General features: G+C 41.3%; 1 protein-coding gene across 1 annotated transcript in view; it reads right to left on the reverse strand.

Moving 5' to 3' along the window:
* Window positions 1-25229, reverse strand: part of CFAP20DC (CFAP20 domain containing) — a 167043-nt gene that overhangs the window by 51962 nt on the left and 89852 nt on the right. Inside the window, exons 12-13 of the mRNA XM_074957357.1 lie at window positions 16167-16574; window positions 1572-1775 (exon numbers count right to left, since the gene is read on the reverse strand). Coding sequence (XP_074813458.1) covers window positions 1572-1775; window positions 16167-16574 — 612 coding nt within the window. The remainder of the gene's footprint in view (window positions 1-1571; window positions 1776-16166; window positions 16575-25229) is intronic.

Below are 25229 nucleotides of genomic sequence, written 5' to 3' on the forward strand. Positions count from 1 at the left end.
AGATGAATTTTAACTGGAACAGGTGCAGAGAAGGGCCATTAAGATGATCAAAGGAATGGAAACCATATCTTATGAGAGGAGAGTTTGGCTTGTTTAGCCTAACCAAACAAAGGCTGAGGGGAGATCTGACTGCTCTCTATAAATAAATCAGAGGGATAAATACCAGGGAGGGAGAGGAGTTATTTAAGTTAAGTGCCAATGTGGACACAAGAACAAATGGATATAAACTGACCATCAACAAATTTAGGCTTGAAATTAGATGAATGTTTCTAACCATCAGAGAAGCGAAGTTCTGGAACAGCCTTTCAAGGGGAGCAGTGCGGGTAAAAAAAACCTAACTGGCTTCAAGACTTAGCTTGATAAATGTATGGAGGGGAAGGTCTGATGAAACTGCCTACAATGGCCCGTAGCCGTTCTGCGATTGCTAGTAGCAAATATCCCCAATGGCCGGTGATGGGACATTAGATGGGGAGGGCTCTGAGTTACTACAGAATTCTTTCCCATGTGTCTGGCTGTTGGGTCTTGCCGAAATGTTCAGGGTCCAACTGACTGTAATATTTGGGGTCGGGAAGGAATTTTCCTGCAGGTCAGATTCGCAGAGATCCTGGAGGATTTTTGCTTTCCTTTCCAGCATGGGGAACATGTCTCTTGCAGATTTAAACTAATGTAAATGGTGGATTCCCTGTAACGTGAAGTTTTTAAACCATGATTTGAGGACTTCAGTAACTCAGTCAGAGGTTAGGGGTCTATTACAGGAGCGGGTGGGCGAGGTTCTGTGGCCTGCAATGTGCAAGAGGCCAGACTAAAATTAGTGGTTCTCAACTTATTTATCATTGTGGGTTGCATACCTGCATACCGCTGGGTGGCAGGGCAACCCGGATCCTACTCCGCTGGGCAGCCGGGAACATATGCGGGCCACAATGTGTTACTGGGCCACAGGGGCTGGGTGGCAGGGCAGGCGCAGTCCAAACTCTAAGCTTGGACCCCAGACACCTGCCAACAGGGCTGGCAGGCTGCCCGCCCTGGACCCCCTACCCCATGGGGCCAGCTGGCCGGGAGCCTCTGACTCCGTGAGGCTGGCCAGGAGCCCTGGACCCCCACCGCATGGGGCCAGCTGGCTGCCCTGGATCCTGGAGCTTGTGGGACTGGACGGCAGTCCCGGATCCTGGAGCCCATGGGACCAGCCAGGAACCCTGGACCCCGGATCCCCACTGTGTGGGACTGGATGGCAGCCCCACACCCCCAACCCCGCGAGGCCATTGGGCTGGCCTTTAGCACACAGCTGAGCTAATTGGGCTGTGTGCTAATTGGGCCGCATGCAACCTGCAGGCAGCAAACCGCTAGACTGATCATGATGGTCCCTTCTGGCCTTAAAGTCTATGAGTCTATTAAATAAAAACTAGAAGTGTTTAGATAAATGGACTAAGAATTGTCTAACTTTATGGTAGCTTCTGTAAGTATCTTTGTATGATTGCTGAAATGTTATTCTGTTATTATACCTCAAAATTGGTGAAGACTTTTACTGAACATTCATTTAAACATTTCTAGAGCACTCTAAGATTTAAACTTACTGGGGGGAGACAAGAGTTCCAGGTTGTTGTGTCATCACTGCTTGTACTGATGCTGACATTACAGTTGTCAATCTGAGATGCACTCAGTCCGTGTGAGATCCCATTATCCTCTAGCTCTTCATTTTGTTGTCTCTTCATACTAGCCAACATCTGTATTTCAGATGTACTCAATATGCTCGGCTGGTAGTTTCTCCAGTCATACTCCTATGAAATAAAATTACACACGCAACAGTTATAAATCTAGAAAGGATAATGGAAGAGAATACATGAACAAAACAGATCACTTGGATAAGCTTAAATATATTTTCAAGAAGAAGCTAACCTAGAAGGAGAAAAGCAAAATATTTAGTAGACAGGGTTAATGAACAGACTCCTGGTTCCACTCTGAAGATCAAGCATAAATACTTCCACAGATTCATAGATAAGAAGCAACATAAAAACAAATACTGCTATGGAGGGCAGGTTGAATCAACAGTGCATGGTGAATGTGCTGTTCCTCATAGAGACTACAATAAGGTTTAGACAAAAAAAATCAAGGTAACTTAACTTGGACTCAACCACACGTTTACCATGGTGTCATAAAGGTCACAAAAATGAAAATGTATGTAGTTTCACACAAACTATAGCAAACACAGGGTTTTTAAGACAGATCTGGATTCTGGAAAGATATATTGGCCACTTGGTAGCATAAAGTGACATTTATTTTAAAATGTACATTTTAGTTCATCATGTTTTTGATCACTTAAAAGAGGTTGGTTCATAGGATTTCTAAAGTGCTGCAAACCTCCATTAGCTATTGTGTGGCCTGCATTACATTCGTGAGGCTGACCTGTGGCACACATGGAAACCTCTATGACAGAAATGTGAAAGCTCACCATTACCTGTGTTGAAATAGTCTTTTCAGTGAAAAATAAAGTTTTTAAATGAGGCTGGAGGGATACCTGCTTCCCAAAAGAGGAAATCTAAGAACTAAGGGGGACTGCTGAAGCTTCCATTTCATTCAAAGGTGGGTTTTCATTTGATTTTTTAAAGAGCTGTTCGTTGGAGCTTCAAAAGTGACTGAAAAATTTTTACTTAAAAAGTGAATCCAAAATAACAGCGAGGATTTCAGGTACTTGAAATTCCTATAACATGATGTTGTGCTGCAACCCACTTCAGTACCACAAACGGCGTTAGTGATCATAGTCCAGTTCCTATGAACAGATCTTAACATCAGAAATAACAATTGCTGTCATCCTTATCAGTAATTTCACCAGTGATGTTTTGGTTACCTCTCACATGACAGGCAGTCCCATCAGGCTGGATTTGAGGCACACTGGTGAGGCAGCGCAAGGAAACTCGCCTTGACACTTATATTGTGTTTGTTGTGCTGAGAGACACATCAGCCTCCAATGCCATCAAACTGCAACTTCAATAAGCTTTACATTTGCTTTTAAAAATTTCTGTAAACATCTAAGGGCCTGTTTTATTAAAAGATGATATGGGCTCAATTACAGGGCACACGCCTAAGATATACAAGTTTCAAAAGATTTTGCACACAGTCAACAACTTCCCCTCTCTTTAAAGAGATCAAGAAAGAAAGGGAAATTGGATCGCCTAGATTTGTACCCATACTGCTTAGCTTTTCACATGCAACCAATTGTAAAATGGATCACTTTCACTACAGATGATTACATATCACTCAACAAAGAAAATGATTTAGATCTCCATGTGGTGCTTTCCTCTGTCTTGGATGCTTACCACTACCTCTGGTAAAGAGTCCTTTATGGAATACAGGGTTGTTGACAGGAATAGCATTATTGTTCCTCGGCTCCCCTTCCACTCCAGGTTTTATTGTCCTCAGGATCAATTAGCTCAGTCCAGAGCCAGACACTGCAGGATTATGGGGATAGTACACCACTTCCTCATAAAAATGAGTGCTGGGATATGGCCCTGTGTACTGAAGCACAACTACACAGCATGCAGCACACTACACAACAACAGGGGCAACGGAAATTTGGATGAAGGACACAGGGACAACCCCCCACCTTTCTTCTTTTTTTTTTTTAAAACAAGATGATCACACAGCAGACATGACCTTATTTTTAACTCAGTTTCTAGAATGCTACTGCTTTAATATTCAGTTTCAAAGACAGTAGGTACATACCATATTTTACTTGTGCATTGTGGTCACCATTAAAGAGTCAACAGCTACCACCTAATGGTGTCCAAGATAATGTTATTTCCTGTTTTAATTACAGTAACGAAATTATGGTCTCTGTTGGCAAATGAAACTTTTTAAGGGTGATCACTGTTTTACAGTTATAATATGGAAAGTCTGAGCTAAATCATTTGTAATTTTTGGATGCTATGCAACAGTCAGACTCAAAAACCAGAGGCAAATAAAGAGAACCCATTTATTATTTTTTAAAACGTCATCTAATTAGGCCAACCTTACAATTTTTTGAGCCTGACTGTTGCGTTAGCTCAAACTTTCCATATTATAGCACTGAAAAAAAAATCCTACAGTGCCCTGAGCCCATTGATGGAGTCACAGTGCCCAAAATTATGCCCAGCAAAATGCACTCAACTCTAAAAATCACAATGCCAAAAAGCTGAAATATACAAGACAAAATATATTTCAGAACATCAAGATCTCTTTGGGTTGACAACTAGTTGTTATTTCCTGGCAGTTCATTCTTGAAAAAGGCTTTGTAAGCTGGAACATTTAAACTTGCCCCCTCAACTGTTTGAAAAACAGCTAGTAAGTCAATGACAAAGCTTTGGTATGTGTCTCTTTGCCCATTGTTGTTAATTATTATTATTATTTATGTACAAGTAACACCCACAAAGAGCTAGGTGGTATTCACATACAGAAAACCAAAGTTCCTGCCCCCAAAAGCATTTTAAATACTTTGATCTAGAGTTTTTCAGCTTTTCAATTCTTCAAGTGCACATATACACTCATTTTGCAGTTTTTCTGAAACATACAACCACGAAATAAGCCTTGTCCATTTCCCCAAGTTTATAGTCAATTATATAATTTTGGCTTTCTTTGTGTCTTTTGCCTTTGCTCCTGTTATTGTATTTATTGTCTTTTTACCCTTATCTATTAACCTGCCCATCACCTCTGCCAGCCTTTTGTCTTGTGTTGGACCACCTCAATTTGTTACATATGTATACAATTTATCAATGTTTTTACAGAGTGTTTGTTTTTAGAGTGCCTTTATATTGTAAAGCACCTGGAGTGGCTTTTGCAGTTGGGAATGGCAGTTTTAGTAATAAATTTATGTTAACCTATTTTAAAAAGTGTAAATTTTGTATTACAATGTTTTTTTTCAGTCCTAGCCTCTTTCATCACTGTCAAAAAGTGCTTGACACTCTGATCCAAAGAAGATTTGCATCAAAATAACAGAACCAATTTAAACAAATTTTGAAAGGGGGAAAAGAAATATGCCTGCAACCTGACAACCAGCAAGCCAAGTTTCAGTCTGAAGTGATCTGAGGTGGTCAAGATATTACTGCAATACAGGGTTTATAATGAAAGGGCACTAGGGGATGACATCTAATTCTAAAGTCTTACTGCTAAAAATTCTCCATTTTTATCACACATCTCAAGCCCTTTGCCATATTCCTCTATAGAGAACAGGTCTTTGGATTATCAGATTTTCCTACAAAATAGTCAAACACTAGGACACTATTTTCTGAGACAGCCAGCCAGGTAGTCTTGCCAAGTCTTCCATGGTCCATAAGATTTTACATCATTGCAGAATCCAGGAGTCAGGGATGTGAATGTGCAAGATTACTGTTATCACTTGAGACTAAATGTGATCTACAAGAATTCCCTTGTTCGGTCCAATGTGGAAAAGCAATGGGACTTAAACAATCTTCTCTCTGTTCAGAATGTTCAGATGTCTCAAACATTTACGGTTAACTAGTGACTTTTAGGAAATCAGTGCAGAAGTAGCTATATTTGTCCTGATCGGGGAGATTACTTTGGTTTCATAATATTGCACAGAAGTTGAATCAATTCTCTCTATACTTCTTTGATGAACTGGATAAGGTCTCCTACCTGAGGAGGTGATACTCACCCAGGGCTGGATTTAGGGGCAGGTGACCCAGGCAACCTGGTTTTGTTGTTAGTGGCAAAAGGGAAAATAGAATGTTTGAAGTAACATGTTTCCGGTATTCCGTAGGTGGATTCATTTTTCACTGACCTCCTAGAACGTTCTGGACCTTTGTAGAATCTCATGGAGCCTTCCAGACTTTCTGAGAACTACATTTTCCTCAAACCTCCTAGAATGTTGTCAGTCATTCCCTCATGGGTCTATATGGGGTGGGGCATCGCCAGTCAGTGGGATGTAAATACAGATTTACAGATCCTAGCATGCAAATTTATAATCTTATATGACATGAATAAATCAGGCATGAAAATCCTGCAAAGTCGCGAAATAGGCTACATATACAATAAAAATAAGGTATTCAAAAGTTTAACAAATGGGTGGGTGGGGGGCTCCTAAAGACGCTCCTTGCCTGGGGCGCTATTTGGTCTAGGGCTGGCCCTCTACTCACCTTTGTGAATCTGGACACATTTTAATCCAGGAATTTTTGCACCTGATAGTCTTTCTAATCTATTTTTAAAGGCATCCATTCTTATGATTTCTGGGTAACTGTCCTGAACATTTTAACATTGTATTTTTAGCTCCAGGCTCTACTCCTGTAGTATGTGATAACTATCACCACAGTTTAATCCTACAATAGCACAAGCCAGATTCTCTAGACCCTTACAGAACAGAATATATATGCAATAATCTGAGGTTCTATTAGTAACATCAAGACATTAGTGTGAAAAACCTGCTTTTTCATTTTTTGTGTCAATCATCCATGTGAACTTTAGCTACTGTAAATATCTATTTTATTAATCTTGCTGAAGTTGTTAAAAGCTTTTCTGTCGATTCTCCCACTGATTAACTTTTTTTTTTATCGGAACTTCCATCATATTTGTCAATCCTCCTATGTAGTGACTGACTGGCATGGAGTTATTCAGATGGCATGAACTCATGAAACACCTGCAGTCTCTTTCAGAGCTCAAATAATAGAATGTTCACTATCCTTCCCCTTTAATTAAGGGGAAACTGCTTTTTGTCCTGTCATTTGCCTCTTCTCTTAAGTCTCTACAGAAAGAGCTTACACTTTGGAATCTTTTTATAAGAATTCGAAACACACAGCACGGTTTTGTCTTTTGAATCTTTTTGTGCTTATCTGAAAATATCAAGGTGTTGGCAATTGGTTTCCCTCCCCAGTAACACACTTATTTTTCAGGCAAATAAAATGTTTAGAGAAGAGAGGACTGGCTCATTCTCTCTCTCCTTTATCCTTCCCTACAATAACCTCTTTATTATTAAATAAAACAAAGTTTGGGGGAAATTATTTTGCCGCTTCAGATGCCTACCACATAATGCTTTGATAGGATTCATCATTTCTTAGTTGATTTTCAAAGAGAGAATTTGAAAATTGAATTTGAAATTAAGTTCATTTTGTATTTTATAAGGCATTTTTGATGTAAAAATATTTTTGCCATGCACTTAAATTTTTCTAAACTGAATACTTCAGTTAGTAATTAAAAGTTTATCTTGTGTTTCTGTATATCCTCTCCTTATGATAAGAAACATTTATTAAGTGCCTAAACTTTTGCTGGATTGACAAAACCTGTTATTTAAAGGCATTTTTTCAGTTTAAAGATGTATGTAATAACATTTGCATTGTACTAGGTTCATGTGATTTATTCAGTATTATTTGAATGCAGTTATACGTGCGGAAAAGTTTAATTACCAGCTATCTACATGGTTTCAATATTACCCAGAAGGCTGTACTTCCTTCTTAATTAAAAGTATTTGAACATAATAATAGAGAACTCTATTAAAACATGAATAAAACATTGCAAGCAACCAGGTCCTTAAAGTTTCCTAAGTAGTTTTCCAATCAATTTCATTAAGAGTTGCTTAAGCATTTTTACCAGTGCTCTGTATGAGATGAACAGAAGACACTGCTTCTATGTAAACTCTCATTTTGGCATGAAACTACCTGTGTCATAAAGCTACTTCACTTCCTTTTGGATTCTCAGAACACTGAAACATGTTTCAACATGGAATATATAAAGACTAGTTACCAGTGACAATCATATTAAAATGGGACTGTCTGGTTACATTTAACAATGTCTTACTTCCAGTATGTTTTTGTAAAACTCAATGGGAGCCCAGGTTTTCGGTGCATACAATGTAAAAACATTCCTAGATCTAGGACTGTATGTGTTCTGACTTTAAAATAATGTACAGAAAAGTCAATTTCAAATCATCTCTCTTCTCAAATCATGCCAAACCAACCTAATTTCCTTCTCTGACAGGGTTACTTGCTTATATTGGTTAACCGTTTACTCGTTAACAAGCTCACAACCTACCCCTGGCTTGGTGGGGGGGCACTCTGCTGTCTCTCCTGGGAGGTGGAGTACAGTGGGCTGGGGGATCGTTTGCATGTGCATGGCTGGGCATGCTCTGATCCCACCCCTCGCTCTCCCAGTTACCAGGCGCTGCCTAGCAGCTAGTTCGGCGCATTGCTACTGGGAGAGCAGCAGTGCCAGGGCAGATCCAAGTGTTCCGGCAGATCCAGTGGTGCCTGGGCAGACCCACTGCTGCAGCCAGCGGCAAGAGAAGCAGAGCTGAGGGGGCGCAGGGCTGCCCCAAGCAGTGCCCTCTCCGCCAGGCACAGGCTGATTCAGCGGTGCCCCAAGCTGCGAGAGCTCTGCAAGCTCCAGTGCCCTCCGGCTATTGCGGTGGAGTTTTTAATGTGCACATTAGGTACTACATCACAAAATTATTTTACCAATCTGTTTTAAACATTAACTGCAATATATTGATGGTAAGACTACTACTTATCGGTTAACCGTTTAACATTTTACATCCCTACTTGATTGAGTTAGGCTTTTAATACAGTTCCACATAACATGCTCATAAGCAAACTAAGGATATGTGGACTACATGAAATTACTATAAGGTGGGTACACAACCAGTTCAAAGAGTGTAGTCAAAGAGTAATCATCAATGGTTTGCTGTCAAACTGGGAGGACGTACCTAATGGGGTCCTTCAGTCCTGGGTCTGGAACTATTCAATATTTTAATTAATGACTTGGATAATGGAGTGGAGAGTATGCTTATAAAATCTGCAGATGACACCAAATTGGGAGGGGTTGCAAGCACTTTGGAGGGCAGGATTAGAATTCAAAACAACCTTGACATATTAGAGGATTGGTCTGAGATCATAATGATGAAATTCAAAGACAAATGCAAAGTACTACACCTAGAAAGGAAAAATCAGCTGCACAACTACAAAAGGGGGAATAACTGGCTAGGTGACACTACTGCTAAAAGGGATTTTGGGGGTACAGTGTTTCAGAAATTGAATAGGTGTCAACAATGTGATGCAGTTGGGAAAAAGGCTAATATAATTTTGAGGTTTATTAATAGGAGTGTTGTATGAAAGATATGGGAGATTATTGTCCTGCTCTGCTCTGGTGAGGCCTCAGCTGGAGTAAAGTGTCCAATTCTGAGTGCTACACCTTAGGAAAGCTGTGGGTAAGCTGAAGAGAGTCCAGAGTAGAGCAACAAAGGTTTAGAAAACCTGACCTACAAGGAAAGATGAAAAAACCTGGGAATGTTTAGTCTTGAGAAAAGAAGAATGCAGGGGACCTAATAACAGTCTGCACATATGTTAAGGGCTGTTATAAAGAGGACGGTTTCATCACATGTGTGCTGCAAAGAGGCGCAGGAGACACATTGCCATAGACCTCCCCCAAAATAACTCCTAGAACATCCAATTTCATTCCAAAGGTTCATTACTCTCACTGTTAAAAATGTACGCCTTACATAGTGATCAATTGTTCTCCCTGTCCACTGGAGGCACAAGAAGTGTAATGGACGTAATCTGAAGCAAGGGAGATATCAATTTGATATTAGGTAAACTTTCTAACAAAAGGTGTATTTAAGCTCTGGAACAGGCTTCCAAGGGAGGTTGTGGAATTCTTATCACTGGAGGATTTTAAGAACAAGTTGGACAAACATGTTATCAGGGATGGTCTAGGTTTACTTGGTCCTGCCTCAGGGCTTTGGGCTGGACTTGATTACCTCTTGAGGTCCCTTCCAGGGCCACATTTCTATGATTCTCTATTAACTTTAGAATGCCTGGAATGATCTATATTTTTATAATACTCTAATATCAGAAAAAATATAAGATTTTATTTGTTAATGGAGCCTGTTTTCTAATGGTAAAACAAGGCAATACTGAAAATGAATCAGCATCTTTTCAATTTTGGGACACAATGTGGAATGGCAGTACCACAAAGAGAAGCATCAGAGGACTACCAAATAAAGACTTCCGAGTGGAAAAAATATTTTCAAACTTTGATCAAATACTATATGTGTAAGTCTGTCAAAAACTGCTGCCTATCATGCTGATGAGCATTGTCCCACTGTATTTCCCCCCTTCTGTCTGTATCCATCTGTTGTCTCTTGTCTTATACCTAGAATGTATGACCCTGGGGGAGTGACCACCTTTTTGTTCTCTGTTTTACAATGCCTCGCACAATGGGGTCCTGATCCATGACTATGGCTCCTAGGTGTTACAGTAATGCAAATAATAATAAATAATAGTAAGTCTGTCAGATCCGCTATATATATATTTTGTGGCAATAAAAAAAAATCGTATCAGCCATCCATATACCGCCACATCCATCTTGCAAACACTTATGCATGTTAGTAACTTTACACACAAGAGTACTATCATTAAGAGTCTAACCATTCTGTTAGAAATTGTAACCAAACATTTGAGACCAAAGGAAAAATGACAGCTCTTCCCTTCCATGTTTAAAAACTAACCAGTTCAGCCAACAAAAAACACGCATGTACTTTTTTAAGATGAAGAAATTAACTTGTTTCGTAGGGCATTGAAAATTTGAAAAAACCTTCCTGCTGGGAAGAAGTTTTCTGTTAAATAAAAACAGTCTCACAAGATTCCTCAGTTTGCCCCAATGTGCTTTGTGGACCTACACAACTTTTGCCTAGTTGCCACTCTTACTCTCAGCTGCAGCAAGAAGGTATTGGAGAGGAAGGACCATTAGCAGAGGTTTTTCATTCTCCACCCTCGAGCTAGCTGTCCTGTTTTTTCAGTTGTTTCTCTTTTTAGCCACGACTTCTCTTTCACTGCACTTGAAGTGCCCCAATGACTACATGTGCTCATTGTCTGAGTGCTACTATTTTTAATTGTCTCACTGAGTGCACCTTACAGAGGATCAGGACCATGAAAGAGGAAGTTACTCACCTTGTGTAGTAACCATGGTTCTTCAAGACGTGTCCCTTTGGCTGCTCCAAGGTAGGTGTGCTTGTGTTCCTGCACTGCTGATTGGAGAACTTCGGTAGCAGTGTCTGTTAGGCCCGCACATGCGCTGTCTCTCCTTGTGCCCCACCACAAGGCTAGCCAGCAGGCCTGGGCTAACCCCGCTCAGTTCCTTCTCTACCGCAGAGTCACAGACAAGAACTCTGAAGTAGAGGGGAGGAGGGTTGGTTGTGGAGCACCCATAGCGACACACATTGTTACTGCACAAGGTGAGTAGCTTCCTCTTCTTCTTAGGTAGGGCCATTCCCAAGGAAGGTGACTGATATGGAGATTGGCCTCAGGGAGTGTACAAATATCAGCTGGAGATGTCATGTTGTGAACCTGATAACATTGATTGAAAGCCCTGACGGGCCGGATCTGACCTGCGGGCCGTAGTTTGCCCTTCCCTGCTCTACTGTGTAGTAATACCTCTTGTACCTTCTCCAAGCAGGAGCTTTCTATGTGTTGGAACCATAAAGGAGCCAAGCCTTCAGGCGGAGAATCCCCAGGTTGGGATTCTGCGAGAGGAGGTATGGCCTGGTTTGTCACGAGTTGTGACAGGTAATGGTACCAAGTCTGTTCTTATTTTGCCAAAACGATCAGTATGACATGTTCTCCTTCTCTTTTTATTTTTAATAGGACTTTCGATAGCAGAGGAAATGGAGGAAAGGCATAGAGAAGGTCCCTGTCCCAGGGAAGGAGAGCGCTGCCCAGCATGTGTTGCCCCATCCCTGAAGGAGAAGAAACTGAGGGGGGTAGCCCCTGCGCACTGGCTAGCATCGTGGCGAGACCTAACTGCTACCAAAGTTCTCTGATCAGCAGCACAGGGACGCAAGCACACCGACAGTGGAGCACCCATAGAGCCAGTACTCGAAGAAGAATGATATTCTTTAAATTCTAACACTCTGCAAGTTTGATCTGAGCCAAAAAAACAAAGAAAGATTTAGATTCTAGGTTATGCTCAAATAAATTGGTTAGTCTCTAAGGTGCCACAAGTATTCCATTCTAGGTTTTAACTAACAATTTACTTGTACAGGAGCGTTAACCATAGAAAGGAATTCATTTCCTGTTAGCATCAAAGCCCTCTGAGTCTGAAACAGAGCAGGTAGCTATGAAGTAACAGAAGGTAAAGAATCAGACTGGAAATAAGGCATTAATGTTTAACGATGAGAGTAATTAACCACTGGAACAATTTACCAAGGGGCATGGTGGAGTCTTCATCACTGACAATTTTTAAATCAAGACTGGATGTTTTTCTAAAAAAAAAAAAAATCTGCTCTAGAAATTAATTTGGGGAAGTTTTTTGTCCCTGTGTTTAGACTAGCTATCACAATGGTCCCTGGAATCTATGTTACATGGTAGCTTGGGAAAGGACTGTAGAAAAAGAATTACAATGTACTGGGAAGATATTTTGGAAAAAAAAGTCCACAATCTGCATTATATTCCAGAAAAGGCATTACAAAACATTATACCAATAGCCTATCACTTCAGGGAGTCTGAAAACAATATAGGACAAATAACCGCAAAACTGCTAGAGAAATTATGGGGCAATAGGTTCCTTGCCCACAAGTAGTGGGAATACCATTAAAACAGCCTTTTGGGGAATCTATCTGTTCCTATATTATCTCAACACAGCGATTATGTGATCCAGTAGCTTTCCTGCTGGGAATACCTGGAATCGATGACCTGCTGTAAGAACAATGGGTAACATGCCTGTTGGTGACAGTTGCCATGCACTTTGTTACACATTGGAAGAAACTAACACTCCTGAAGGGACCAGCTGGCATATGTGAGTGTGCACTATTTCATTCATGTACAAATTAACAGCCATCAATAGACAGATGGATGTAATGGACAAGGCTATCAGCCATGGAGCAAGGGCTAAAACTAAAGCCACTACCTGCCCTCCTTCCCCTATAGTGCGGCATGCTAGAAGACATTAGAAATTTGCAATTAGGGAGAAAGACTGAGTTGCTTGTGGGGTGGCACTGCCTTATACACCATGGGACAATGCCACCACCCTCATGCAATATCTTGTGAACCTCCTCTGCCCCCGCAACAGAGATGGCTTTTCAAGGCAGTTCTGCAACTTGACACCAGGGTGCCAGATCCCACAAGTGGGAATACACAGATGCCCTCATGAAAGGTTCTGTGACTTTGTGAAGGGCAGGAACTAGAAAATAGATTGTCCCCAAATCAACATTATAGCTGGGTTTTAGAGATGACAGCTAGGAGGGTTGTGCCTTTGTCACATTTTCACCTCCACTGGCAGAAGTTCTGGTGGGTGAAGAAAGGAGAGAGGCCATGCTCAGAAGCCCGAGTAACATGTCTGGACTACCCCCAGTTAATTCAGGAAGAAGTGCAATTCATTTATAATGGATTGAGGATGGGCCAGGAGCTGGGAAAAGAAGGCTTATATTCCAAACAGCAAAGTATGACACTGCCTAAAGTGTGTCATAAGAACATGCTCTTTGATCTGCTGCCTATAGAATGTACTTGAAAGTAAAAAACTAATTTCTCATTCAAAGCAGACTTTTTAATACATAACTTGGGAAGAAAATCCTTAACGCTTAAGTAATGTCCTGTCATTTGTGTGAAATGGGCTAATTTATTCTCACATCACTGCATGTAGCTATAAAGAGAATACAAGAAGAAAAAAAAATCACATGGGGAAAAAAATCAATTTGATGGACTTGAACACAGTCCTCAAAGTAGCCGGGGATTTAGTCTCTGACACTGCCTTACTGTTAGCCTTCAATCAGATCATTTATTATTGTTCAGGACTGCTGCAGAGAGACTATGAAGTGCACAGACTAGTGATCTTTTTATGGCTTTTCCTGTAGATTGCTATTGAAACTCTATCAATTTTTCTTCCTAGCCTTTCTGCCCAAAACTATGCCTGCATTTGTAATTCACACACTTTGAGAACTTGAGTTGTATGACTATTCAAGCCTATTATCTTTTTGTTTGCAAACTCCAGTGATTTCTGTTTGTAGGTACAGTGCTATTTTATATGCAATGCAACTTTAAGAACCCAAACTTGGGAACTGAAGTATGCTTTTTAAACACGGATGTGGTGAAATATATTTTGCATATATCTGGACGAAACATATACTATTTTATTATTTCTCAACTGATGCTAATGATTTATAGAATCATAGAAATGTAGGACAGCAAAGGACCCCAAGATGTCATCAAGTCCAGCCCCTTGCGTTCAGGAAGGCCACATAAACCCTGGGCATTCTACAACCACCCTTGGAAGCTTGTTCCACAGCTTAACTACCTTATAACTAGAAAGTTTTTCCTAATATCTAAAACTAGATCTCCCTTGCTGCAGATTAAGCCCATTACTTCTTGTCCTGCCTTCAGTGGACATGGTAACAATTGATCACCATCTTCTTTATAACAGCCAGTAACACCTTTGAAGACTGTTATCAGGTCCCCCCCGCCATCTTCTTTTCTCAAGACTAAATATTCCCAGGTTTTTTTTAACCTTTCCGCATAGGTCAGGTTTTCTAAACCTTTTGTCATCTTTGTTGCTCTCCTCTGGACTGTCTTCAGTTTATCCACAGCTTTCCTAAAGTATTGTGCTCAGAACCGGACACAATACTCCCTCTGAGGCCCCAGTGCCAAGCAGAGCGGGACAATTACCTCTCAGGTCTTATGTACAACACTCCTGTTCATACACCTCCGGAATGAAAATAGCCTTGCTCACAACTGCACCTTACTGTTGACTCATTTTCAATATGCGATTCACTATAACCCCCAGATCCTTTTCAGCAGTTCTAACACCTAGCCAGTTATTCCCCATTTTGCAGTTGTGCATTTGATTTTTCCTTCCTAAGGGAAGTACTTACCTTTATTGAATTTCATCTTGTTTTAAGTCAGATCAATTCTCCAAAAGCCACCCACCTGCAAGAATGGGTGGGGGAACTTGATGGGGCCAGTGGTGAAAGGGGAACAGTCCCAGTAGCAAGGGAGAGAGACACTTGCTAAGGGACATTATGTAGCTCCTCTCCCTAGGAGTCTTTGGCACCCATTGGCCAGCTGGGAGAGAGGGTTGCTGACTGACCAGCATTCCCCAGCTGCCAGGATTTAGCCCAGCATTAAGGGCCGTGTGGAGGCTCTTTTGACTCCATTCCAGCAGCCTGCCCTACCCACCTGCACTAGGAATGGGAACCTGGCCTGACAGATGCTGCGGGTCTAGCCAATCATGGGCCAATTGGCAAAAGACCAGGGAGTTCCTTGCAGCACCTTCAAACCACAATGGGTTAAGCAGGGATGCACTTATTACCTAACTAAGGTACCAGGGTAGAGTTGTTTATTCATTGCAACTTGTGGCCAATTTCCAGTGCAATTAAGAGAATAAAATGAATGGTTCTCAGAGTTAAAAGACGTGGGATTTTGGTGTTGGGCCTTGGGCTCATGGGATAGGGTGAGACCTTGTGGCCTTCGTTGGCCAAGGTCCCCGCCCTGCTGCACAATTTGTCCCCCCTCATGGGGAGAAGGGTGCTAGCACTCAGAGAGCAGAGACCTACCATGCGTTATGGGTTATACAGTAAGGAGCCCCGTAACCTGACGGCAGTTATGGGTTATTTGGCAAGGAGCCATATGTGTAACCCCTGCACTGGAATCAATTAAATGCCTGGTATAGGAGAATATGGGAGTTGGGCTGGTAGCACCCCTCTACTTTTTTAAAGTTTAATAAAAGTTGCAGCCTGCCACTTATTTCCATGCATGTGTCTGACCTCATTTTGCCGGTGTCCACATCAATTTGAATTCTAATGCTGTCCTCCAAAGTGTTTGCAACCCCTCCCAGCTTGATGTCATCTGCAAACTTTACATGCATACTCTCTCACTCTATTACCCAAGTCACTAATGAAAATATTGAATAATACCGGACCAAGGACTGATCCCCGCTAGACCTCACAAAATACATCCTCCCAGTTTGACAGTGAACCATTGATAACTACTCTTTGAGTATAACCTTTCAATCCGTTGTGCACAAACCTTATAGTAATTTCACCTAGACCCCATTTTCCTCATTTGCTGGTGAGAATGTCATGTGGGACTGTGTCAAAACCCTTACTAAAACCCAATATATTAGATATACATTAGTATAGGTTTGGACCCAGTTACAGCCTTTCTGTTCAAACAATGTAAATCATTTAATTCCAAAGCAAAATCACTTACAGGAGTCTCAGCTTTCAGACTTGAATTCTCTCGTAAGATTTCTTTGAGGGACTTTTTACTTATTGATGCTCTTAATTCACTCACTGATGTATCCTTTGTTTTTTCAAAGGTGCTTGGGCTTTCCTTAGAGAATTCAGGTTTACTTCCAGTTGGAGAAAGACAGGGGATAGGCATCAAGCTTCTTGGAATGTTATCAGGCTCTACTTTTTTCACAACCGAATCTTGTGGGGCTGATGATAGTGTTTTCAGGTGGCTATGTTTGCTATATCCTTTATACTTCCAGTACTCAGGACTCCCTGACATCATCTTTAATGGAATCGCTTTAAAAACTGTCGAATCAGATGACCCTGATGTACTGTGGCTGGTTTTGAGGTTTGAAGCACCTTGGATGAATTCACTGGGGTCATCCTAAATTTGGGAAAGAAAACAACAGTGATTTTGAGAGGAAACTACCCTCCACTTGTTTAAGATCTGTTTGCAAATATTTAGTCCTAAGATTTCAAAATGGCTCTTTAATTATGATGGCTTAATTTGAGATTTTTCAATGGTTTTGAGCATCTCCTGCTCCCAGTGAAGAAGAATGGAGCATTGGGTGCTCAGGACCTTTACAAAAATCAGGTTTATGTATCTCAAGTTGGGCACCCCAAAATGACAGCATGCTTTAAACGTATAGGCCTAAATTCCTGTTCTAATTCAGAATGCTGGAAATCCCAAAAGTCCGTATGTCATAAATATACTTTTTAGTATAATGTGGCTTACACACTTGTGCTAACCAATAACATTGATGTAAGGTGGAAAAGTCAACAATGTTGATATCAGCTTGACTATTGTAGTGGTAGGTGACACTTTAACATATTGTATAGAAATCCTAAACATATCTGTCTGCAGAGATCACCTTGCCCTTCTTTGAAAGTTACTAAAAAAAAAATCATTTAGCATATAACATTTTAAGAATACTTTATGAATCCATTATTCCTCTTCCAAACAAGGTCTATACAAAACATCCAAGAATTGCACTTCTGATGTTCCCTTAAAATTTCAACTAAAAAATAAACAGCAAGCAGAAAAATCAAGTGATATGGGAGGAGGAAAGATTGGGTAAACTAGGGATGGTCATCCCATGGCCCTTATTGATACAGGGAAGGGGAAAATGGAGGCCTCCCATCCTTATCCAATCAGGTACCACACTTCCTGTCTCCCACAGGCACAACACAGTATTACTGTATTTGTTGGAAGGATGGCTACAACATGAACGTTGCATCCTTAAATATGCATATTTCACCTTCTAGGGTCCAATCCTGCTGATATTGAAATCAAAGGGAGTTTTGTCATTCACTTCACTGGGACCAGGACTAGACCCTAAAAGGGGAAATTCATATTTAAAAGAAAACCCCTCATTATATAATAATCTTTACAACAAATATAATAGCACTGTATTATATATTTTCATGAAGAATACACTTCTCTCCTATTGCTTTATTTTGTTTTATGTTTTCTTTGAGTAGGTTTACATAAGACACGAGCAGTGAACATTTTGTGGGTCGAGGATAATGATTACATATAGGTCTTTCTCAATGATAGGTTTCTTGTGGTTATCGTATGATTTTGTTCTTAATATAAAAGAAAAAAGTGTTACGGCAGAATAGTCTCTCCTCCCGTCCCCCGCAATCACACACAGGACTTTCCCTATAAAATGAGCTAAGCAACTTTTCAGCAACCACATCCATATGGAGACCAAAACAATCAACTGTTCATTAATATTTTTAATCAAGGGTGCTCAAGTCACGAAGTTTTTATTTTCCCTTAAAAACAGAATTCTAAAGGATAAAAATCCAGAAAAAAGGGGACCTATATTATTTATTAAACCCTTTTATATAGTGCTGTAAATGTACATGACACTTTATAAGCAGATTAGTAGGTTAGCTGCAAATATAAAACACTGAAGTGTTAAAGTAAATAACAGAAGCAGGAAATAAATTTGGAGGCCTTTTGGCTGCAAGGTTTTCTTTTATCTCCTCAGACTATAAATTTAAAAATGCAATTAGAATGCGCTCAGTTTCCCCAATCCCTGTACAGACGGCTCCTATTTTCCTGTTTTATCATCCAGCATCTTTTTGGAATCAATATAAGAAAGTGAAGGTTACGATGAGGATGTGTTAAATCAGCTCAGTGCTATGAGAAAGTACGTAAACCCTGAAACAGTCAAATGAAAGCAAACATTAATGTTCTATATAGTTTCCATAATCACCAGTCTTCCCAATTCATCCTGAAAGATGTGTGAAAGCCAAATTTATAATAATGTATATTATTTAAGGGTAGAATTCAATTTAAAATCAGATTACAGCCCCAATTCCGCAAAGCACTCAAGCACATGCTTTACACACATTGACTTTAGAGGGACATAAGCACAACCTTAAAGTTAAGCACGTGCATAAGCTTTTTTTCTAAATTAAGGCTTATAGGAGCTACGTGCAGGGAAGCAAACAGGATGTTAAGAAGGACAGAATCCACCACACTATGAGAGAAGTAGGCTGAATGTAATGTATTCAGGCTAAACCTTCTAAATTTGATTTGTGAAACACCTGCATGAATCAATGAGCTATGGATGTATGCACAACACTTCATAATATTTTATTAATGTATTCCATGGCATAAGCCATTTAACACCTTGAAAAATCTCTCTCTTTATATTAAGGTACAGGATGTATAAGGAACGGTAAATGAGAATAAACTCTGATTATAACAATATCTTAGTTTAGCATCACTGACCCCTACTAGCTTGTAAATAACTGGAAAAGACATAAATATGCACTATTTTTATAGAAGACATCTGAAACTTCACACATGTAGCCATTTCTACAGTATTTCTTTTTCTTGTAGGTTTTATGTGCACAACACGAGATTTACAGTTATATGAAATGCCTTTGAAATTTATAAACACTTAATATGCTGCTTTTCTTCATTTTGTTTTTGTTACTGCTAAAGTTATATGCATTTTGGAAGGTTGTAAATATTGCTTTATTTCCCTAGTTTGGGATTTCACTGAGGCACAGAGACACATTTCTCTTTTTTCCAGACTTTTATTTGCCACACCACAGTTATTTTAAAACCTATGCTATAAACCTGTACTATTAAGTCACATTACAGTACTGTAATTTGACAGATTATTAAAGAAAATGTCACATTATTGTCACATATTGGAGACAAATGGATAATACTTATTTAACTTAAATTTAAATCCCTCCCACCTATCTATTGAACTTGGGTTTTATAATCATTTTGTTTGTTAAATATTCACTCATCAGATTGTGCCAGGACTATCAATAAAGTTTGTTTGATTAACTCCAGCACAGCATATGTATACTGAAGATGCAAATGATTTCCCTGAGGAGCTAGCATGTCTATTGCTGTACTACATTCCTTGAAAGAACATGCAGATGGGCAGTTGGACAATAATTTCTGGATACTTAAAATTGATTGCTCTTGCTGGGTTGTAATTTTAAGAAGATCATTCTAACGACTCTTGAGGGCCACCTACTTGGAGCAGATGGGACACAGGCCTTCTGTACCCAGAGTCTTAATGTCAAAAAGTCAGAGTAAAATTGCAGGAGTACGCTGTCTTATTTAATTGTATTATGCTGGCTCTTTTAATTATATAAGTGCAGAAAATTTCCTGATTCAATTGAAGGCTTCACAGATGAGCTCATCGGCTCTATCCAAAACGTTTTGGGTAACACTGTATGATACTGCAGTTGTTATGCTGTGGTGTAAACCAGCAAGAGTTCTTACTTTTGCTCTAGGTTTGATGGAATGGGCGGATGCTGACAGCTGAGTCTAATTGGACAGTGTCTATGACAGAAGAGAGAGATACATTAGAATTTAGTTGTCAGTTTGAAAGTATGGCCGCTTGTACAAATATAGAATAAGTCACTGGTGGTAAGCTGCAGCAAGATAAGACGCTGTTTTGCTGTTTTCTGATCATTTGGGACTGGCAGTTTAATAACAGTACTTAACTGTTTCAATGACTAATTAGCTACCCACTAATGGTATTTATAAATGATTGCATTTTCCAGCTTGAAAACTAATTTGGAAAACCAAATATTTCCCTCCGGATGGCAGAGAAGGGAAGTTCCATACATGGTAGGTTCTCTAAAGTTCTTATTATGCATGGATAGGCACTCCTGAGTGTCACGTGGCCTCCAGCCCATAAGCATAAGGAGATTCAAAGATCACTTCTCCTGGAAACTTAGCTCCAAGCAAAGCCATTTGGCCTGGGTCTCACATGCCTCGTAAGTAAAGCCCTTCCTTTCTGCTATTATTTTATTAATTTCCTGGGAATTTATCAGTGTTTATTTCAAAAATTTAAAAAATGGGTGACAAATCAATGAAAAATTAATTGCACATATTATCAGGGTTATACTGGAGAGGGGGGACAGAAAACCCCCCAATTAGAATAAAGGAAGAGTGCATTGTTTATGAAACCATTATCTCGAATCCCCATTACACAAACACCACCAGTTTACTGTTGGTGACTTGCACAGTTGTGTTTGATACTAGAGGCTTCCGGGCGAATTCCACAGGCTCAAAGCAGCTTTTTCAAAGCATCTTTTCCACGGCTCAGACTCCTGTGGTCTTGGATGCAGCTGAATTTAGAAAATATTCTCTCTCCATCAGCTGGGCCAGGTGGGACACTGCCACCATGTGATCCTTTGCAGCCGCAGGGAGATTGGAATGACCTGTTCGCAGCTTGGGGGCTGGACAGGGGCTCTGTCTGGTGGCTGAAGTGGAAGGGGCTCTGTGCCCTTGAAACCTCTCTGGGCAGTGACATGTCCCTAGGCCCAGCTACTTACTAGGTCTACCATGGGGGGGAGCAGGTGGGAGGCAAGGGATGCCTGGTGGGAGATGGGGGTGCTCGGTACTCATGGTTGCAGCAGGTGGGAGAGGGTGCCCAGTAGTCATGGGGGGCATCTTGGGGAAGAGAGGATGCCTGGTGGGAATAGGGGTGTCATATACTCATGGTAAGAGTGTGTGGGGGGAAAGGAGGCTGGGAGGGAGACCGACCAGGTCTGTACCCTGGGGCTGTGCTGAGGGGGCCAGTGCTCAGAGGGTGCAGCCTTCCGCTCTCCGCAGCCTGTCGCTGCAGCAGTCGGGCATTCTTGGCAGACAACCTGCCAATCTTGCATCTCCACTGCACAGGTGCAGATGCCATCAACCGGCGTGTGCAGGCATGTTGTGCCATCCAACAGGGAGTCTTTGAGGCGGGAGCAGGGTCCATTGAGTTCAAGCCAGTACAAAATGTGGGTAGAAATCAGAAATATCCAAATACTGGATTTTTTAAAACCTGGGCATTTTTTGGAGGTTTCTGATAAAAAACTAAAACGAAGGGCCCTATTCATAGGTTAGTGAGTCTTTATGCATTGATACTCACTCCTTGAGTCACAAGTACATAACTCCCTTCCATAAACATACAATTTTGGGGGCCAGATTCTGATTTAACGTCCACTGGAATAAAACCAGAGTAGCTCTACGAATTCCAAATTTATCCTGATGTGAGATCAGGGTAAACTGGTCCCTAGAGCTTAAAGTGGAAAATTTGTGATCTGATGATTTCCTTTCTGGAATGGACCTTTCCCCCAGCCTGAGACATCTGGACTGCACAGAAGTGCAGAACCTTCATTCTTTACAAAGCACTACAGGCTTGACCTTGGTTCCTCAGCAGAAACATTCTTTGTCAGGAAGATGCTTCAAAGTGATGGTCCTAAAATGAACTAATGCCAGTAATTTTAGGAAAGGGGGAACATTCTTATGCCAGCATAATTTCCCCCTGCTGCTCGGTATATCCCAAACGTTTCAATCAAGGTGAGAGGCCAGGAGCCAGAATCTATAAGAACTATCAAACAGAAAATTATTTTAGCAGTCTGTTCTTAATACCCAGCTATCTGCCAATATTGGCTTCACGTGTTTCTGGGTTTACAATCCACAGTCACCAACTGTAAAACAAACATGACTGGTAAAAACATTTTTTCACGAAAAAGCAATTTATCATAGCTGGCTTACTTATCCTGCTGTGATGGTATTAGCTGACATCATAGGTGCACTCAGTAAATCTATCTTAATGAATATAAAATCATACAAACCAAGGAATCAAAATACCAGGCACAGTACAAAGCAATCAAAAGTGACATGACCAAAACAACCAACCTAAAAAGAAAAGGCTAGAAGTGATGGGCCCACAGATAAAAATATATTTTATTTGTATTTATATGTTTCTGTGACTTTTAAAATTAGATATACATTCACGATACGTGATTTTCAAACATATAGAAAAACAGTGAACATCAAGTATCTTCAGCATATCAGGTTCAAGATATTTTTAGAGTAGGCTTGCAAAAATGCAGCTTAACTGGGTGAGTAAATATCATTTTTTAATTATAATAATGGCAAAGTCGGGTGAACAGATATTGTCCCAGGATTAAGAAATATTCATGATGATTTTACAAGGATGTCTTAGATTGTGCTAATGTAACAACAGGTACTATAAGTCAGCAGTCTCATGCCCTTTTTTAGGATCTTGTGTGATAGTCCTGACTTTACAGCCCACCATAAAACATTTTTCTATAGTTTGTTTTTGCAGCGCAAATTAAATAATGATTTGAAAAATTAAATGAGCACCTAGAACAGGGGTGGGCAAACTACGGCCTGCAGGCCGGATCCGGCCCATCAGGGCTTTGGATCTGGCCCCGTGGGACTGCCCCTCGTGGTGCCGCAGGCCCCGTGCTGCTCTCAGAAGTGGCCGGCACCACGTTGCAGCGGCCCCGGGGGCAGAGGGCTCCGTGCGTTGCCCTTGCCTCCAGGCACCGCCCCCCGCAGCTCCCATTGGCCGGGAACGGGAGGTACCTGGAGGTGTGGCAAGGGCAGCGTGCGGAGCCCTGAGCCCACCCCTCCCCCAGGGGCTGTGCAGTGATGTGGTGCCGGCCGCTTGCTGGAGCGGCGCCGCGTGGGGCCAGGGCAGGCATGCAGGGAGCCTGCTCTGGCGCCGGTGCGCACTGCTGCCACCCTGGAGCCGCTTTAGCCTAAAACCTTTCGGTAAGCGGTGCCGGGCCGGAGCCCAAACCCCTCCTGCACCCCGCCCCCCAACTCCCTGCCGTAAGCCCCCTGCCTGCACCTTGAACCCCTCCTGCACCCCAACCCCCTGCCACACCCCACACCACTCCTGCGTCCCAACTCCCTGCTGAGCCCCCTGTCGCACCCCACACCCCTCCTGTACCCCAATCCCCTGCCCTGAGCCCCCTCCTGCACCCCACACCCCTCCTGTACCGCAACCCCCTTCCCTGAGCCCCCTCATATACCCAGTACCCCGCCTCTGCCCCAATCCCTTGCCCTGAGCCCGTTCCTGCACACCGCACCCCCTCCCACACTCCTTCCCGCACCCCAACCCCCTGCCCCGGCCCTGCATACAATTTCCCCACCCAGATGTGGCCCTCGGCCCCAAAAGTTTGCCCACCCCTAATCTCGAATATCAACTGACTACAGAAGTAACATAAAATACATTAGTGCAAGAATACAAGCAAAATATAAACGCTAAATAATTTTCTGGTTCATTGACTTTCCTTTCACATGAAAGAAAGCTTTAACTCTGAATGAGTAAATTGGTAGTGAAATTAAGCAAAAACTATAACTGTTATTGTAATGTAGGTTTGTTGATTTTAAATTATCTTTTAGCATTGTACATGTAGTGCTTTGCTAGCTGTCACACTAACATTATCTAACGTAATCCATATGAGAATAAATGAACTGAAAGTCCTTCTCTGTAGTTACTGGCATACAGTAGTTTTTAGTTTATACAATATTTAAAATCTGCTGTTCCTGACAAGAAGGGATAACCTCCATTTGCTAAAGGGATCATGAATAACTGTACATGCATCTGTCAGCTAACTGATCATTTGCAACACACCTTGGAAAACACAATGATTATCATGATGTATTGAGAAATATTATACAGCATATAGAATTCTCTAACTGTATTTAAGGTAGATGCTCACTCTTTGGGAGTAAAAAAATAACGATTATTATGTCTCTGTGGGCAGTGAGAACAGTTACTATTAAGGTTATTAAAAGGAACCAAATGATGCCGTCTTTCTTAGGAAAGAGAACTTCCCTTCTTATGAACATGACATGGGATTTTTAATGACCACAGCCCTTAGTTTTCTATCTTAGTTGAACAAAAAGGCACCTTCAGCAGCATGCTAAGACAATGGTTAAGTACAGGCTGCAAGAGTGATGCTGAATCATCACCCATACCTCCTCCAGCACCTAAGAGTCCCTTAGTGAACTCTCATCCAAGTATTGACCTAGAATCTCCTATCCTGCTTATCTCATGAGAACAGACAAGATCAAACACAATGGTGTCACTGCCAGCTTTGGGATCACATATAATTTCTCCCAGAGCGCACACACTCTCTTAGGTGTTTTTAAGTTTTGCAATGCTGTATGAAGCAGGATTACATGAAATGTTGAAACCTACCTTCACTTTACCGAGCTAATCATTTTGTTCAGTATTCAGAGTTATTTAAAAATTAAGCCTTTACCTATAGTATTAAGTACCAATCATGCAAACACTTACACGTGTAACTTTTCACACAAGTCAATAGGATGGGGGTTAAATGCTTTGTAGTGTCTCTAGGACAATCTCATTGCACACCACAGTGGTGCCTTGCATCCCTCCCTTCCACCCCACAAGCTCCTTGAACCTTTCTGTTTCAGGGACTCCCTGCACCTCCCCCAAGTCCCTCCTCCTCCCATGCCAGGGTTCCCCATTCTCCCTCTCATGGCAGGGGCTGTGTGTGCAACCCATTCTCCCCCTTCCTCCCCATTCTCCCCCCATGCCAAAGGTTGTGTGCATACCCCCCATTGCCTCTCCCCCCCATTATTTGTCTGGGAGATAAGACATTCAGGGTGTTAACATGTTAAACTACAGGAAGAGCAGGACATTGTTATGTTAGAAAGCATTAATGGGTGCCATCTATCAGTTGTTTGAGGACAGCAGTGGCTCTCAACCTTTCC

The sequence above is a fragment of the Natator depressus genome, chromosome 7 (assembly GCF_965152275.1).
Source record: "Natator depressus isolate rNatDep1 chromosome 7, rNatDep2.hap1, whole genome shotgun sequence".
Taxonomy (NCBI): domain Eukaryota; kingdom Metazoa; phylum Chordata; order Testudines; family Cheloniidae; genus Natator; species Natator depressus.